At 23.9% G+C, this 19612-nt stretch overlaps 1 protein-coding gene across 2 annotated transcripts in view; it reads left to right on the top strand.

Moving 5' to 3' along the window:
* Window positions 1–528: 528 nt before the first annotated feature.
* LOC112603938 (pancreatic lipase-related protein 2-like) overlaps window positions 529–19612 on the top strand; it is a gene marked incomplete at its 5' end in the record, with an annotated part of 36924 nt that continues 17840 nt past the window's right edge. For both annotated transcript variants that reach the window (XM_025352764.1, XM_025352765.1), the window contains 1 exon segment: window positions 529–780. In XM_025352764.1, coding sequence (XP_025208549.1) covers window positions 529–780 — 252 coding nt within the window.

Here is a 19612-nt window from a genome sequence, read left to right as displayed (position 1 = left end):
CTATGAGACATACATAATTTTGAATACAATTAAATTATAATTTGCATGGAGTGTTTAACATATTATGCTAAATATTTTTTTTAAATTAATTAATATGAAATATACAAATAAATATGGAAGTTTGGATTTTAGAATATGGTTATCTCTTTAAAAATTAGAAATTATTTATTGATAATTAGCATACATGATCTATTATATATAAAAAATACTCATGATTTTTTTAACGAATTTTTTAATTGACTGATATCGAAATTTCAATCGATTAAAATTTTATGGTTAGTATATATTATTACTAATATCAGATTTTATCATTTGAGCCATAAAATGTATTTTGTGTAAAAAAATTCTCAGTTAATTGACATTTCATATTATTTTATTCACATTTATTGCTGCCAAGATAACATTTTCAGGATTATTATACTATAATACTAGTGCATACTTTATTCGTTTAATGGGTGTAGTGATATTTTTTTATCGTAAAATCGATAAAAACAAACGTGTGATGAAAATATATATTGATTTATATAGCGTTGGTGCAGTGGACAGACTCCAATGTGGTTCTAGTCAATTGGTCAAAGTGGACTCAGAAATTGGATTACGCGGATGTGGTATTTCAATTACCCATAGTTGCTACCCAGATGGTTGACTGGTTGAATGGTTTGCGTGACCGCGATACCATACGAAGCTTTGACGATGTCACAATGATCGGTCATAGTTTGGGAGCTCATTTGATTGGTTACGTAGGCCACAGGTTAAACGGTACAATCAAGAGAGTTATAGGTACGTACGTTATTTTCTAAATACGGTCACGATTGTAAAGCTGTAATTAATATTATGTACAGCTGTCGTGGAACTACGTTTACTCGAAATTGACATAGTGTAATGTGTATAACGTAAATTGATATGAATACTCATGAAAACCGAGTATATAGTGTATTTATATTCATTGTCTCGTATAAATTTAGAGAGCTCAATCACACAGCAAAGATTTTTTAATTTTTTTTTTTTATGAACTTTTGAGATTTTTAGTATATTTTAATGTTACTTGAAAATTAATCAGGTAGTAATATTATGTCTATTCGTATATGTATATATATATATTTAATGTCGAGGCTTATATGCTATACAAATTTCAAATAAAAATAAATAAATATATTTAGATTAAAAAAATATACTAAAATTCTGAATACCCATCGTTTAAATAATTAAATATAAATATTTCAAAACAATAAAATTTATACACAGTTGGCATTTATTTTAATGATTTTTTAATTTTGTAAAATCATTCACTTAAATAAACTAATAATTAGTTTATACGAAATATTAAATATAAATGTCTGTAATATATATCACATTATTTATGTAGTATATTTATTTTAGGAGTATCTGCTAAATATCTTTATTTAATAAAATCACTATTTTTTCAACAAAATAAACAAATATATTTTTTTAAACAGTATTTGATGAGAATTATTAAAAAATGTAAATAATAAAATATGTACTATGTTTTAAATGTATTCTGTTTAAATTTCAAATAGCTTTATAACATACATAAGCAATATTAGAACGATTTTATATTGATTTATTTGAATACTTATAACGGAATCTTAGTTATATTAGATATAGATATTACACATAGAATAGTTTTTCTTATTAGTATATGAATTTAACTCTAACATTTATTTAAAGCTTTGATGTTTTCATTTTTTTTGGATTAAACAAACAATGTAGATCTTCGTAATTTAAACAAAAAGATATTATTAATACAATAAAAAAATGTCCTCTCAATATTTCTAATAGTCAACAGCAGTTTTATTACAAAATGAGTTGAATTAAATTGTACTAACATATTTATAATAGTTTTAGGTATGTTACTCATAATTAATACACGTAATTTAAAGTTTTATGTACACATTATATACTATAACTTAATCAAAATTATTATTATTATTATTTATTTGTTAAACGTAAATGACAATAACAATATTACATTTCTACAACAATACAATGTAATTATTAGTCATTTCGATAGTATAATATGTTATTCAAAACTACTACTGCTGTAGAGATTTAAAAAAAGAAACTCTTTGAGGTAATATTTTATAATAGTATTATAAAGTTATTAGTTATTACTATCTTATTACAATAATATCATAAGATAGCAATAAGAATTATTAATAATTGTTTTTGTCCAAAAATTTTAATATATGTTTTGTTAGCCTCTACCTGATTTGATTTGACTATTTTTATTTTAATATAAACATATAAGTATGCGACATTCACTTCTCAGTATTTAATTCATAAAGTGATCACCTCATAAGATGTATCTATACTAAAAAGATTGCGTTTTTAAAGCATTGTTATTTTTTTTTTTATTGCGTTAACATTGTGAAACGAACAGATAGTTATTTTTTATACTTACCAGGTGATGTAGAATGTTGAAAATTGATATTAATTGTTTTTTATGTTACTTGAAATTATATAGATATTTATGTATACATTTTCGTTATTTCATATAATTTACAAGAAGTGAGTAAAAACATAGATAATATATTAATATATACATATATATATATATATATGCATAGGATATTTCTATACCCGATATACACAGTATTCTTTCAGGAAAAAAGTATACTATAGTTATCATGATTGTACACGTTGGAAATGATATATAATGAAGACATTTTTTTATTAATACAATATCTCCTAATTTTTTAATCAAATAATTAATTTCTAAATTAATTTTTTATCATTATTTTAGTAAATATTTATTTATTTATTTAATCAATATTTTATTATTAATTAATATTTATATACATATATGGTTACAATTTATACAAAAATCACAAACTTCAATTTTTCCCGAATTTTCAATTTTTATTCCCGTAAAAATCTAATAAAAACTGTAATGAATATTTTTTTTTGAATGTCCTCAATCAATCTATCCATTTTCAAGTTATATACTTATCAATGAAATTTATCAATTTATTATTTTAATTTTAAATTTTTTATTATTTTTGTTTTATTAAATTGACAAAAAAAAAAAAAAAAAAAAAAATGTAAATGAATGAATATGTTACGTATATGCAAATAACAATATTATTGTAATTTTAGTAGATATTAATAGAATTCTGAATTTTTTGCGTTACCGTTTATCACAGTAGCATACATCTTAATTATATGTAACCACTTTGATAATTAATATGCCCTTCAGTCACACTCGAATACATGGTATATCTCATCTATGGATAAAAAAGACTTAATATAAAACAGAAAAAAAATTGAATTTTTATGATTAAAGAACAAGTTTGCTCAATAGATAAATACTTTATATTTTTGTTTTTAACTATTTTTATTCAGTTTAAAGTAAATAATTATAAATTTAATATCAAAGCTTTACTAGTACATACAATTCCACTTTTTTAATTCAAACTATACATGCAGAGGTAATTATTAAATGTAAAAATTGAATATGTTATTTGATTATTTGATGTGCATAATAATATATCGTTCCAAAAAAATATTCCTGTTTTGAAAATAAAATTAGTTTAATGTTAAAATATATTTAAAAAATAAAGGTCATATAACCAAAATAAAAATAAAATTTCATTGTTTTAAGTAATTTTGAATAAACTTAATTTTTGTGTATAGTAATTTAAATGGTAAAAAGTATTCATTATTTTTCATTTACAGTACATTAATAACTCACTAAAATTACGTAAATTATGTACACTATACATTATACATATATTCGCATATAGGTAATTTATACGCATAATCTACAATTTGTGTAATTTAAACATATTATAGAAATAGACACTAAGATATTCGATTACTAAATAGTGATGAAATTTTGATGAGTTTTAGTTAGGACACACATGCATTCCTTTGATTCCCAACCGGTGTAAATTGCAGTGAAACGAGTGGAAGGCATGCCACTGTTGAATTCTGGGAAATGTCGTTTCAAAGGTCACCTTGCGATGACATTAGGAGACGATTTAATTACACAATATGCTATTGTTTCTACTAACCCGAAACTGATATGACTTCGATATTTACTATTACTACTATATTCCTAATACAATTATTGCTACTTTCTAGTACCGGTACTAGAAATTGTACAGCTAAACTTCTAATTCCAACTACTGCTGCTACTATAAGCAATATAAACCGAATATTGTTTATAATTTAGTTGACATGCACCAAATTATGTCAATATTATATGTGATCAGATATTAAAATACAAAGAATTTTTAAATACTAAGAATAAATACATTGTAAATCATTTATCATGGAGAAAATATAAAATGCTTCGACTTAAAACGATTAAAAAAATTAATTAAAAATTTCTTGTATTTCTATGGATTTTGTCTAGTTAAAGATAAAATAATCAATTATTTGTGTGTGTGTGTGTGTGTGTGTGTGTGTGTGTGTATATATTATATATATATATATATATATATATATATATAATTGAATGCATATAATATGGATATTAATGAGGATTTTGTTCTCTGTTTCACCGCTGTTGGCAAGTATTGATGAAAATTACGATTTCGTAAATCAAACAACGCAAAGGGAAAATAAAATAAAAGAGAAAAAAGACTCCATTTAGAACAAATCAGAAAAAGACTAAGAGAAAATATACGGTTCAAATCACATAGAGACTTCAAATAGTCTGTGGAAAGTGTCAATGTTACCGTCGCCGTCAACCACCGGTAGTGTGCATAGGTTAGGTTATAACATAGAAAAGTATGTGTTACTGTATAGTACCCTCTACTATAATATATTAGATATATATAACTATACAATTACATATAGGGTTATATTGTATTTAGATTTTTAAAAATAATATATTAGTTTGAAAAATATAAAAATACAGTTCTAAGTATAATATGTAGATATATAAATCGCTGGCAATAAATTTAATATTTTCATGTTTTTTTGATTATTTAGGTATAATTTGTTAAAAATCACTAAAAACTTAGGTTGTATTAGAAGAATTCGTAATGAATTTTAATTAGTGATTCTAATAAAATCTTAATACTATGCCTTGGTGAGACCAATTATAATATACTGTGCACACACAAAAAAGAGATAATTTTATTTGTAGCCTGACAAATCAGTGACAATACTTTTAGACTTTTAAAGGTACAAGGAATTTTTAGTTAATTTTTTAATCATTTTATACTTAAAATGTTCATGATAAATGACTTACAATTTATTTGTTTTTTTGGCATTCTTTTATTCATTATTAATGGGATCTTGATACTTTTTGTGGTAAAAATCAAGTTGGACATATTCATTATAAGTTCCTTAACATTGCAGTTATTAATAATTGATCACTTATTCCACGGTTATTCACTAGTTATTAGTTATGTACTGACTTGGCTTAAATACTTCATTTGATAGAAGGTGTGAAGCTAATTTAACTTTTCTGAGATGTCGTATTGATGATTTTATAGATTTTTCTAAACTATTAAAACTAATAAACTTAAAAGTTCTATCTTTTTATAGTCGTCATATTATGTATTTATTTTCTATACTTGCAAACAACAAAAATTATTCAAAAAATCAACTATTGTACAGAACGATGAGTATAAAAAAATCAAAATAAAAGGATCAATTAACTATTATAATATAAATACGTCATATCTATTATACGTATTGACAATATTGAATTAATTTAAGCATGGCTTGTATTAAATTAAAATAAATAAAATTAATGTGATAATTTAGATTTGTATTACTCTGTATTACATTAGTAGTGTGTGAGTAAAATATTAAAATGTATACTCGGATGGTTGGATGGTTGAGTTGTTTCAAAAAAGTTTCTTAGCTCACGATTTCGCACGTTTTAGCAACACTCTCGTAAATGTGGAGGTAAAAATGAAACCTAACCTGTTATTTTTTGTTAAGTATACTATACATACTCCATGACGGTGATTAAATTAAATTACACACGTTGTTTTCCAATTCTATTATAACATCGTTTATGTAGTGATGTTATTGTATAACACATGTTATTATTATATCGCACAATCGCTTTAAAAGAACCAATTTACGTCGATGACAAAATAGAATTACACAACATAATTGTGTACATATTATAATCGTATGCAAGATAATCGATATAACTATAAATAAGATGTAGGGTGTAACTAAAATATTAAAAGCCATTTTTTCTTGGGGTGGGGGGGGGTAGTAAAAATGATAACCACTGGAATTAAATTTTTAAAAATAAAAGTTTCATAAATGTTTTGTTTAGTTGTATAAACTTTGCGATAGCTGAAAATTGGTTTTATCCTCAAAATTATTTAAAATTATCTAAACAACACAACGATGAGGAACGATTTGCATAATTTTTCATTAGCCGTAACTTGATCATTTTATTTTTGATTTCAAAATAGTAATTGTGTTCATAATATTATTTATATTTTTAAACATAAGTCGTATTTTTTCCTTTACATAAGTTAATCATAATAATTATATTTAAATATTTTTGTTTTTTTATAAACATGTTTTATATAACTTTCAATTTTTTATACTAGGTATAAAATACATTTTTGTCGTTGGCTGCAGATTAAATTTGGTCATATTAACAATACATAATTTTATTCACACAAAAAATTGCTGAATTTATATCTGTCCATTTTATTAACCGCTATTTTCAGTTGGTACGTATTTTTATCAATAAAGAAAATCTCGGTGAGTTTACGTTAGCCCACCAGAAATTTTTCTAAATTCATCCAAAATATTGAAGTAATTATTAAAATATAATATAAAAATTTAATCAACATAAATATATTATTATCAGTATTAGACGCATTTATTATTTAAATATTTATAAATGTATATCGACTTTATGCCTAATTCTTTGAAAATATCATAATACCATACGACCTATGGGATAGGTAATAATACAAAATACGCTTGAAACATATCTTTTTTCATGAAAACCTTATAATCGTGAATGATAAAAATAATGAAAATGTATATGTATGGATTTTTGAAGATTTAATATGGTTTTAATGTTTTAATTTTTTTAGTGAGCTATATACCACAACAATGAAATAGCTAATTGTTATGTTTTGAATAATTTTATTTATTTAAGTTTTAAGTATTTATTAATTTATTTTTTTTCTTATTTATCATTTACAATTAATTAAAAAATAAACAAAATGGATGTTAGTCATAAGTACTTTATTATACAATAAGATTTACTAAAATTAACTTAATGTTTTGTGTTTTATGTATTTGATGATTTTATGTTAGACTAACATTTTTCATAGTCTATTCAGTAATAGTTTTTTTTTGCAAAAGATACAAAAAAGTTGGAGAGAAATGTCTTAAACATATTAATCAAAAATAGTTCACGTGTCATTGGTTTTCTATTTCTTAAAATTGGATTTGAAATGATGTTTGACAAATCGAACATATTTGATAAATTTAATGTCAATCCATTATATACCTACACACCATATAAATTATATCATATTAAATGAATTTGACATAGTTAAATAGATGTAAGCCATTTCTAAAATATATTTAATTTAAAACTTAAGGAGGAAATTTATTTTATTTTGTCCATACGCGCTTTACTCAACACAATATAATGTCATTACACTTAAACCGCAATTATCCGTTACTCACTCATCCGTTAAGTTACTTCTGTTATACATCACCCATAATCACAATAGTATTTTGAAAATAAAATAATAATAATAATCATAAATAGAATATTGTACATCCGTATATATGCACTTATTTTTATCTGTAAATAAATTATATCGTGTTTGTTTATTTTGTACGAACAATTCGAACAACATATCATTATTTATGTTCTACTATGTATATTGTGTGCATATATATATATATATATATATATATATATATATATATATATATGTGTGTGTGTGTGTGTGTGTATTAAAACCTTTACGTACATTTACTTTATACGCATACAGTCGATACTTACTACTCAGTTGTTTTTGTACATACATTTGTCATACTCGTGTGGGTTTTTCGTAAAATAAAATGTCCAAAAAAATAAAAATGTGTACCTATTAACTTAGTAAAAAAGTATGAAATAGCTTAACAGTTTTGGAAAGGTGTGAGTGCTACATATTCGGCAAATAGTTATAATATTTTTTTTTAAAAATTATTAATGACATTAAGTGGGATGCTAATAAAATTGAAGACTTCATAATACAAAGGAAGCAGCTAATGGCAATTCAAGTAGAAAAAAAAAGTTAGGAACTCGCTGTTAACTACCATTTAGATAAGGATTTATTTCAGTGGTTTGTACAATAATGGAGTTGAGGTATTTCATTAACAAGTTTGATAATAATGGAAAAAGCACCTGTTATGAATAAGAAATTAACTGGTAATCCTGATTTCAAAGCCAGTATAAAATGGTTGGACAAATTTAAATCACGTCATGGTTTCAAAAAAAAATATCAATAGAAGAAGAAAACGTAGTGCTAATAATATAGCCATAATTCACTATATAAAACAATTAAACTTTAAAATAAAAAAAAATAAGATTGACAAATGAAAAAAAATTATAACTGTATTGACTGGTAATATATGAACCATTTTTTTTTTATTAATGTTAATATCGATTAATTTTAACAGAATGCTCGTAAATGTTTTTCTTAAAACTTCTGCCCACGCATGATCTGTTTAGACTATATTTATTATAATTAAACGTGACCGTATATGGTATTTATTAGATTTTAAAAGATATAATATTAAGTTTTTAGTATTATGCTAACATATTATAATATCAATATTTATATATTAGGGTGTATTTAGATTCGTATATAGAACATAATATATATTTATATTATAATATAATATTTTGTAATTTCAAACGTTATGAATATTATGATGTAATTTATCGTATATGTACTCACTGTATATATATTGCTTGGATCAATACTTTTGAATAATAATTAAAAATAATATGCAGAGGTATTGATACAATATTTTTCAAGGGGGTAGGGGTTATATTTTATTTATATTCATACATAATTAAAAATGTTTATTTATAATTAAAATTGAATGATAATATTGTTACTATTAAAATGGTTTCATCATGGGCAAAATATTTTTTTGATTTTTTTCCCTCGGGTTAGGTTTAATTTATTTTTCATACATAAGCTTGGATTTTATTTTTGTTTTTAAAAGTGTATCGTTTTATTTTAAATATTTTTATTAAAAACATGGTTTATGTTAATTCCCCCCCAAAAATAGATAATTTTCTAAGTAATAATATAAAAATAATAATAAAATAAACGTTAATTTAACAGATTATTTGAAAATTGTTTTGTTTTTTTCTTTATCATGAGAATACAGTACAGTTTTTGTTTGATATTATGGAGGAGGAGTGTTAACTGTTAATACAACATATTAAGCTTATTCCACAATTACGTCAGTACTGGTTATAATATCTTTGTGTTTAAATATTTTATTTAACTGTTAGTAATATGTATATCAATATTTAAGTATCTAATGGATATCATAATCTAAACCAATCTTGAAACATTCAATGGATTTTGCAATATTCAGGGTTTTTAGTATAAATATAATACAAATCCAGTTGTTAGGGATCATGTGTGCAAATAATGTGTATAATTACTTTTATGTAGTTTTTACTTTCGTGTATTTTATTTTGTTTCACGGGACAGTGGGAAGGAGGGTTAGATTTGCGTTTGTTCTGTATACCGGTAACGTATTCACAGCGTAAACAAGTGGTTTCACCGTAGATTTAATATGGCTTTTATTTTTTTATAACATGATTGTTTTATTTATATTTTTTATTATAATGGATAGCTATTTGTGTTGATAAATTAAAGGGAAATAAAATACATTCAATGGAAAAAAAAGCCTCTCAAACGAATTAATTTGCCAAGGTATTATGCGCAGGCAGGGATGTGAATTGCTTTTCCTTTTTTTTTACCGGCTGACGCTTTCACGCGTAGAAATCCCGTGTAGTGGTACAAGTCATTTGAGAAGTTACTCGACAATAACAGATTCTTTAACGTTGATAAAACGCTACACACACATATGTACAGCGCGGCAACGTGGATAGAAGCATGCGTACGAGCAGAGACACAAATATATTGTAGATATACGTGCCAGGCGTTTGCGGTCAAATTGAGTACATATAGGATTCACCACATTTAAACATTATATATATATATATATATACATATACATATATAATATATGATCGTATGTATAGTATTGTAGCAGAACGAACACAATCGCATTGCACGTGTGACAATTTACTGGGACTACCTGTTCTTTGGAGCATGTCTCCCCGGCCGTAAGCTATAGGGATTTTCACAGAATTTATGACAGCGTTAAGCGCATTTCATTCACTACCAATCTACTCGCCCTTTTGTCTCCCCGCAACTATCGTCAGGCACTTATATCCGTGTGAGTTAAACAATAAATGCCGAGAGCTACACGTTATGAAAAAGAGGAAAACAATACAAAAACAACATCAATACTTCGATGACTTCGCCAAAGCATACAATCCTTCGTCAAATAAAAATTTACCCACCCGAAACGACTCCCGGACAATATTATGATGCATTCATAATAATTAGAGCAGAAGGTTAAATAATAATAGTGTACCTACATTGTATATTGTATACACACTATTAAACTCAAGTTTTAATATTTAAATGATAGGTACTTTTAAAATATATTTACATAATATGCGTAATATATACATATATATATATATATATATAAAAAAAAATTTCCTTGGATAGTACGAGTAATAATACTATTATTATATTTTTTTAATTTAAAAATTATAAATTACTCAAAACGTTCAGAAATAATAACTTTTTTAGTTATTTCAAAATAATAAAAATCTAAAATATGTATTAAAAATGAGCAAAACATTAAAATGCATGTCATAAAATGTAAAATACAATTTTACATTCAGTTTCGTTCGGCTATAAAACATTTTTTTGTATAAATTGGCTATTTTTTATTTACCAATGAATAATGTAAGCAAACATATAATATCATATCCTTTAATTATAATACATATTTAAAAACAATAACAGGTAATTTATAGGAATACGAGTAGCAGGACTAAAATATAACGATGCAGGGTTTGTAAATTGTGAGATATTCGAAAATGTAGGTTTTCGATCTATTTGCCGCATTAGACTTTAGAAAATAATAAACTATAATTTTCTTTGTACCTAGTAATAACATTAGAAACGCACTAAAATATTTTTATTTGTCCTAGAAGATTTTCTATAATATTTTGATTGGGAGAATCTGTTACCTAAGTACTGTCGAAATCAAATTATTACATGCGTACATTTTGACGTTTTATTAGATTATTACTTTCGTTGAAATGTGACGTCTAATAACCAAACAATAGTATGTATAGTATGTTATATAATAATAATTACAAAGTTTGAAATTTGCTCAAACCTAATGTTAAAAGTTTTCTCCGCATTGATCCGAGGCTGTAAAAATTTCAAAACTCCACTTTGCACTTCGGTGTATTCTATTACATCAAAACAGTAAAATTCTACAATACTTGTATGTGCATATTATATACATTGTTCTGGTAGAATATAATTAATGGAAAGTATTTCCTTTCATACTGTGATAGATTAAACTTCTATATACATAATTTGAATCATTACTCTTGCATAATTTAGTTATTAAAAATTGTACAATATTATTATAATGTAAATCTTGAAATAATAGTAGTTATGATTAGTGATAAATTTTTAATAAAATGTTTGTACATTTTCTGGTAGATTATACTATTAGACTTGATGAGTATTTTTACACATTTATATAAGAATTATTATTGTAAATAATCTCGCTTATCTAGTTTATCGTACACATGTATTCGTTTTGTTTTTGATTTTTACTAGATCTTATATAATGATTGGAATGATATCCAGTACAATAGCAGTATGAAAAGTATGAAATTTTACGTTATGTGGGTTGTGAATTATGTCGAAAACAGATTTTTATTTGTGATTATTGTTTTTTTAAACTAGGTATCAAAAATAAGCGTATTTATTAACTATTTTACTGTATTATTATTATAAGATTTTAACTATAAAATTAGCAGCACCTCTTTGTTACTCTTCTATGAACAATATCACTCTAATAAAAACAAAAACATCGTTTTTCATTTGGAGGGAATTGTCTCGAGAGTGGTACTTTTGGATTTTGAACCCGGTATCATTTTGGTTTCGTATTGAACACAGTCATTGTCATACTGTACTTGCTTCGGGTCATACTATCATAATTTAAAAGAAATATTGAAAATAATTTTTTAGTGTACTTGAAAATGTTCTAGTTCAGTCAATCCACTCAATTGCCGTTGAAAGTTGTACAGTACAAAAGTTATTGTTGTCGTTTTCCTTCGTCTATGACTATTATCAAAGAAAATTGGAAGTAAATAATGTATTTTTATAAGTCATTTCCCGATCATTGTCATTTTCGTATAATGCACTATCTTATTTATTAAATAACAATGATTACTGTGACAGTTGACAGTAATCATTCAAAATGTTAGTCATTTACTTCGTTTATATATTATTACAACATAAATAATTATAAGTACTTAGATAATTATAAGCAGTGCTTGATTTAGGGTGACGTGGGGGGGACAGAGTCCCCCTTCTTTTTTAATTTTTTTTTAGCGTACCCCTTCTATTTGCCCCCACGATAATGTGACGGTTAATTTTGTGTGGAACGCTAGTTTATCAAACATCCAATGAGTCCCCCTTCTATTTTTTTTCCAAATCAAGCACTGATTATAAGTAAATAACATTCATTAAAAATGTAAAACTTAATTCTTGTCTTAATTGTATGGCATCTTGTTACTTGTTGGGTCAGACTAATATCAAATAAATAATACTTTTCTATTTTGAAAATTAAATTCCAAATAAAAAAAAATCCGTTATCTTGTAATTGTCTAAAATATATCCTTTTATTACAAATAAAACTCAATTTTAATAATTTAAGTACTTAAAGTATATTATTTTTGTTATACTTAAAAGCTAATTCAATACATGATTATTTTAAAATCATTTTTATTCTTATTTGTAAACGTCGAAGTTTAGCTTGATATTGTTTGAAAACATTTACAAGTATTTTATTTTTATCTTTTATTGTAACTTCGTAATATAAATGTAAAATGCTTTATTTGTTTATAATAAATAGAGGTATCTAATATATTTTTATTTTTTTAAATCCGGTACTTGGGCTATTTCATTAATTGTTTATAAATAATAACTAAAATCGATATTAAATGACTCTAATATATTTTTTTTTCTAATTTAAATTTTTATATCTGTTTCTAAATAAAAATAAAATTAATTTATCAAAGCATCTCACGTACCCCCTCCCTTCAAAAAAAAAAAAAAAAAATGGAAGTAAAAAAAATTAATAGTTATAAAATAAGTTTAAATATAGAATTATTCCATTAATTTCTATCTAAAAATATAAGTTTCAATAACTTTTAAAATATTTTAATTTGGTTCTGTAGTTAGGTCCCGATCAGTTTACAATATTTTGAGTTTTCGGATCTTAAATTAGATTATTTTCGATTCGATTCTACTATTTAGTTTATAACGGTTCTATTTATGTACTATGTCTGCTTTTCGATTGAACTTCTTAATTCTTTCACGCTACTTTGTGATATCGATAAACGAATACTACACTCTCTTTACACTTTAATTCGATAGTTCCACGCTACAAACTACTTTCGTAAACGTCCTATTCATCAAGTAATATTATTGTTTTTTTTAAATAAAATTTAAAAAAAATGATATTATGTTTGTTAAATACATTTTTATAGTTTTTGGGCCTTATTACATTTTTTGTTATTTAAATAAATAATGCTCATAAACGTTTATATTAAATAAGTAAAAAAAAAATCATGTTTATAAAAATGTTATCATATAATATTATTATTAATAATATATATTTAATATTTGGTTTGGTACTTAAGTCTTGATAAATGTAATTCATAATATATCCGGGTATAGTATCATGGCTTATTACTGTATACAAGTATACTAAAAATAACACCCCCTAACTCAATATAGTTTTTTTTATTATTGTACTTATTATATATAATATGTATAATTTATATTTATTAAATTATACATATTATATATAATAACTTTTGGCTTTAATGTATATTATAATATATATTATGTATGTATGATAAATATACAAAAATACATAATATATATTATTTTATATTTGTAGACGTTTTTTGTTATAAAAGTCTATGTAAAGAATAATAATCACGTTTAGATAAAATAAAATGTTAAATATCAGGATAAAAAAAAACACATTTATTTTAAGACTATGAAGATTATCTATTAATTTTAAAAACTGAAATGATTCTTATCGAAATTATTCTTTGATAATCCTTGTTTTAATAATAAATCATTATGATATTATAATTATTCAATTGTTTGAATTTATCATTGAATTTATACTCTGTACATATAGTAATATAATATGTCTGAACAGCATTTTAAATCTCTACTACTCTTGGACCATGCGAATTTGACACCGAGTGCAAAAGGTTCAACTCACTCACTTTGACCGTAATATTTATATGTGTCATAATAATAAATTTGATGTGGGGTACTAAAAGAAAATCGTGTGCATTGTATAAAGACGTAAAACAACGAGTTTACATTTTATATTGATTGCGGGGTATTGTTTCAATTGATTTTCATATTCGTTATATAGAAATAGTATGAATACGGTTATAGTGGTATGGCTTTTCGAGGTTGCGTCAATAGCCTAGTGGACATCAAAGTATTTTTTACTTATACTGTAGGTATGAACTTATTTTAAGTGAGAAAATGTATTAATCATTTTTACTGAATTTGATGTTTTTTAAATCTATTCTTGATGGGTTAATTATCAATTTTCAAAATTACGTCATTTTTGTTCTCTTTATTATCCTTTAATTTTTATTTTTAAGCCTCAATTTTATCAAAAAAAAAAAATATATAATTCTACATATTTTCATCGATATTTATTATTAATTTATAACGTATAAAAGCAATAATAATAATAAAAAAGAGCATTCATTTGAGGATTAAATATGTACAGTATATACAACAAAGTTATATATTAATATGTTCTGCGTCATTAAGATAATTATCGCAAATATTGTTGTTTTTTGATTCACTAAAATATTAATGCCATTATATGCGCCATGGTTGAATAAATAAGTAGATAGCTTAAACGCACTTTTAAGTTTTACTATATTGATTGAAAATATGAAATTGTGAAATACTAATATAAGAATTTCTAGTTGCATCGAGTTATAGTTATGATAGTTCAATGAATGTAAGAGTTATAGGTATAAATTAAATAACCCAGTAATTTAGAAAAAATATGCATGTAACACAGGGTTGAGCTTATTATATTAATAAAATTAATTTAAAATTTAAAAATTATTTTTATTTACACTCAACAATAATAATTATCAATATTAAATTATGTTTCTGAGTATTAGTATGCAAATGTTATTATTTTTTTGCTAATAAATAGAAATTTGCAATCAGTAATTATATAATCATAAAAAATCGTAAAATATTCATATAAACTTTATTATTTTACTATAATTGCGCAGGTTAAGTAACAAACACACCATGTCCTACCTAACCAAAATTATCGAGATAAAAATAGTATCTAGTTATAATCTCTCCTAATATAAAATATGTATTAAATTTAAAAAACCTCGGACTTGGGTAGGTTAAATTTGAATGCAATGATAGGTATCACTGTATACGAAAAACGGTTCTGAACGGTTAGGTTAGTCTAGGATATATTATATTTAAATATTGTCATACTTTCTATTTTGAAACAAATATTTTATTTTTCAATTAGGACGCATTTGCAAAAGTCATGGTTAATCAATTAATTATTAATTTTTATGAATTATACCTGCAAAATTGTTTGCAAATATTCATGGTTTTGACGAATTTTTGTCAATATTTGAACTTCAAATGCTAATAAAAAAAAAATTGTGCCTGTGTATTCTTAAAATTTTTTGATCAATATAAGAATAACTTATGTAGAACTTTGTATTAAATGTTCAAGTATTTTGATTGTGCCAAAAAATTTTTATCGACATTTCAAAAAAAAAAATTTAAAATTTCAGTTGTTTATAAATAGCTAAAAAAAATGTCAAAAAATTAAATCATGTAAAGAAAATGCCAATCTAGACGACTGGTAAAATTTTCAAGTATCTACGACTTATACTTTTTGAATATTAACAAATATTTAAAATCGTTTGAGGATAAATCGTTATCGTTACGGTATTTCGTAAAAATTTAAAATTCAAACGCACTTAAAATTTTTTCTGTATGATGCTTCGAGTTTTTATTATAGCTACTTAAAGGAAAACTTAGGGAAAACATAGTGTAGTATTTTTAATCTTTAGTTATAAACACAAACAATTTTATGATTTTTCAATTTCAAAATTACTTACAAATTTTCGCGTTTTCGATAGATTTCGTAAATATTTGAACTAAAAACGTTTATAAAAAAAATTGCGACTAACGATTTTTAATTTTTTTTAGCTACAATAAAAACAACTTATAAGAAACCTTGTATTAAATTTTCAAAATTTTTTGGTTATCCAACATTTTTTTATCGACACTTAAAAAAAAATTCTCATAAAAATCGATAATTTCAGTGGTCTATAAGTAACTTAAAAAAAGGCAAAATTTTTTGAAAATTAAACTGTATATAGATTAAACTAACATAAACATTTGGTGAAAACAATGATAAGTTTTTGAATTAAAACCATATAAAAAAATCGATTTGGTCGAAAACTGGTTTTGCGTAAAAATTCCCGTTTTTCCGTCATTTTTTTTTGTTTTTTTCAATTTTTTTGAAAACTGTTGGAAAATGTTGAATGTTGAATGTTTACCTTTATAATGAACCAAGGATATTCATTTAGCCATCGGAAACCACTCCCAAAGTTTGAAATTGAAGCATTATTTCGATTATTTCGACTACTTATGCTGTACACAGACACACAAAAAAAAAAAAAAAAACACACATCATTGTAAAATCAATACATTCATCACTCCGTTCAGAATTTAAAACAAATTATGTGTAATGACGGAAAACATAAATCACGATACACTTGATTGCTTATCTAAAATACTACATTTCCCAAATAATTGAATTATTTAAAGGGTTGTTCTGCAACAAAAATAATTCCCGTAGACCCATACCCTTTCACTATAAAATAATAATTCTTTCTTAATCAAATGTAAAATTATGTCGTTTTTGTTGTTGGAATTACAACAATGTTCCATATTTCAAGTATATTATATTATTGTATGTGGTGTTATTTTTATTAAAAATTTCGATTTTCCTCATTTTTTATAATTTTATCGTTTGTTTTATTTTTATAGTTTTTAAATTCGTTACATTTCATTGGGTAGCACATTTTTTTTTTTTTTTACATCGTCTTTTACGATCGCATGATTTTTCTTAGTTTTTTTTTTTTTTTTGTTTTGAATGTATAAAGTAATCGGTCATTTGGCGGCTCGGACATTATTTATAGTCTGATAGTAAATAAGCTATTTTTCTCGTACAACCACTACCAAGGCAATACAACTTGTCCACTGGTACCGATACGATGATAACACATACTGTTTAAATATAATATAATCTGCGTGTAACTTTTTGTCGCATTACTTGAATAAGTTTTTAGGATAACTTATTTTATTATACAATATAACCATGCATTAATAATAACCTAATTATGTACATGGTTTATTTGGACCATATTCTAATACGCACCAGTGTTTGCAAAATATTTGTTGAATTATGATGGTTGTTTTTTGTTCTATACACAAATAGATAAGAAAAAATGAAATAGGTAAGACATGGTAGAACAGTTTCACGGACATTTTCTTCTATTGACTGTTTTTAATTTTACATTTACGATCAGAATTTGTTTAATACAGTAATTAAAGAGCCTGGCAGTCCTTTTTTTCCATAGATTTTAATATTTAGGAACATGAATAAAATATGATTTATATATATACATACAAAAATATGTATATTTTGAATATAATATTTGGTTAGTCTTGATTATTAATTAGTATATGTTTTAAACAATTATTTACATTTAGTTCTTTTCCTTCAATCCAACATAGATTAATTGATAACAATCAGCATATTTCATAAAAAAAAAAAAAAACAATAAGAAAATAAAAAATAAAATAAAAACATTCCTTGTTATTTGTAGTAATATAAATTATAACTATTTGTTTAAAAAAAAAAAAATCAACAAAATTACACAAAGCAATATACTGGGATTCTTTTTTTTTTTATGATTACTACCATTGTATTTCTTCAGCAGTTTATTGTTTTCTCGTACACTTATATTTTTATTTATATATATTGTCATCTTAATGTTGCCCGAAGGCCGATTAAGAGATAAAATTTTATCATCTAATTCTTTTTTTAAATACATAACAATATAATATAATGTCTGTGTTTCCGCCCATTACAGAAAATCTCGTTACTAAAGTAGAAAATGCATTATAGCAAGATTTAACCATATCGAAGTTATTTTCTGTAAATTATTTGGAATTCAATATTAGATACTAAATAAAGATTATCCAATTAGCTAGTCTAGTGACACGGAAGTTTTTAGTATAAATATAGTACTAGGTTATTATATTTAGATTACATGTACACAAATATGTAGACAAAATATAGCGTTAAAAATACAAAAAAACAAATAAAATAAATTATCTCATATAACTTGTTACACATAAGAATACATATTTTGTATTTAAAGTTTTAGTATCCTAAAACAATTTTTATGTTGTTTACTTTATTATAGAACATATTATATTATTATGTATATTGTATAATACTATCGAGAAGTATATTAATTATATTTAAAACACAATATCTTATAATGCATATATAGACGGTCAATATAGTGCTAGAAGACAATTTTGAAACAATAGTGTATAGAGATCATAATTTTAGATTTATTTCTCCCTACTGCAAGACTTAATAAAATTTATATTATTGTTAATCAACAGATTGTTTTGAGATATCTGCTTAAGAGATACCCTTTTAAGGTTTATACATGAAATTTTAAATAGATTTATACTTGATGTTATTAATATAAATACACTATTACAACTCTAGTTATTAAAATAATTTTGAATTTTAAAAACAGATAAATGACTTGCCACTATATAAATTATAGATTTTATAACAATTTTCTGAAGTTAACAAGTATTTGAAACTTACTTGTTTTTAGTAACAGACGAAAGATTAACTAATTTTTAATACTAAATAGTGTTTATTTAGATATTGTAGAATATATTCTAAAATCTGAAAAAATTAAAAAATAAAACATTAATTTTAATTATAACAATTGAGATTGAAAAAGAAAGGAAAATGTGCAAAGTTATAATTTATTTTCAAAAGTTATTGACTTGGGACTTTAAAATATGTACCTATACTTGCATTATATACGTGATTATTGCTAGTGATTACGACAATCAAATCATTAATAAAACTT

The sequence above is a fragment of the Melanaphis sacchari genome, unplaced genomic scaffold (genome assembly GCF_002803265.2).
Source record: "Melanaphis sacchari strain LSU unplaced genomic scaffold, SCAv2.0 Contig1169_pilon_pilon, whole genome shotgun sequence".
NCBI classification, from domain to species: Eukaryota; Metazoa; Arthropoda; class Insecta; order Hemiptera; family Aphididae; genus Melanaphis; species Melanaphis sacchari.
This window is presented reverse-complemented; position numbering and strand designations above follow the sequence as displayed.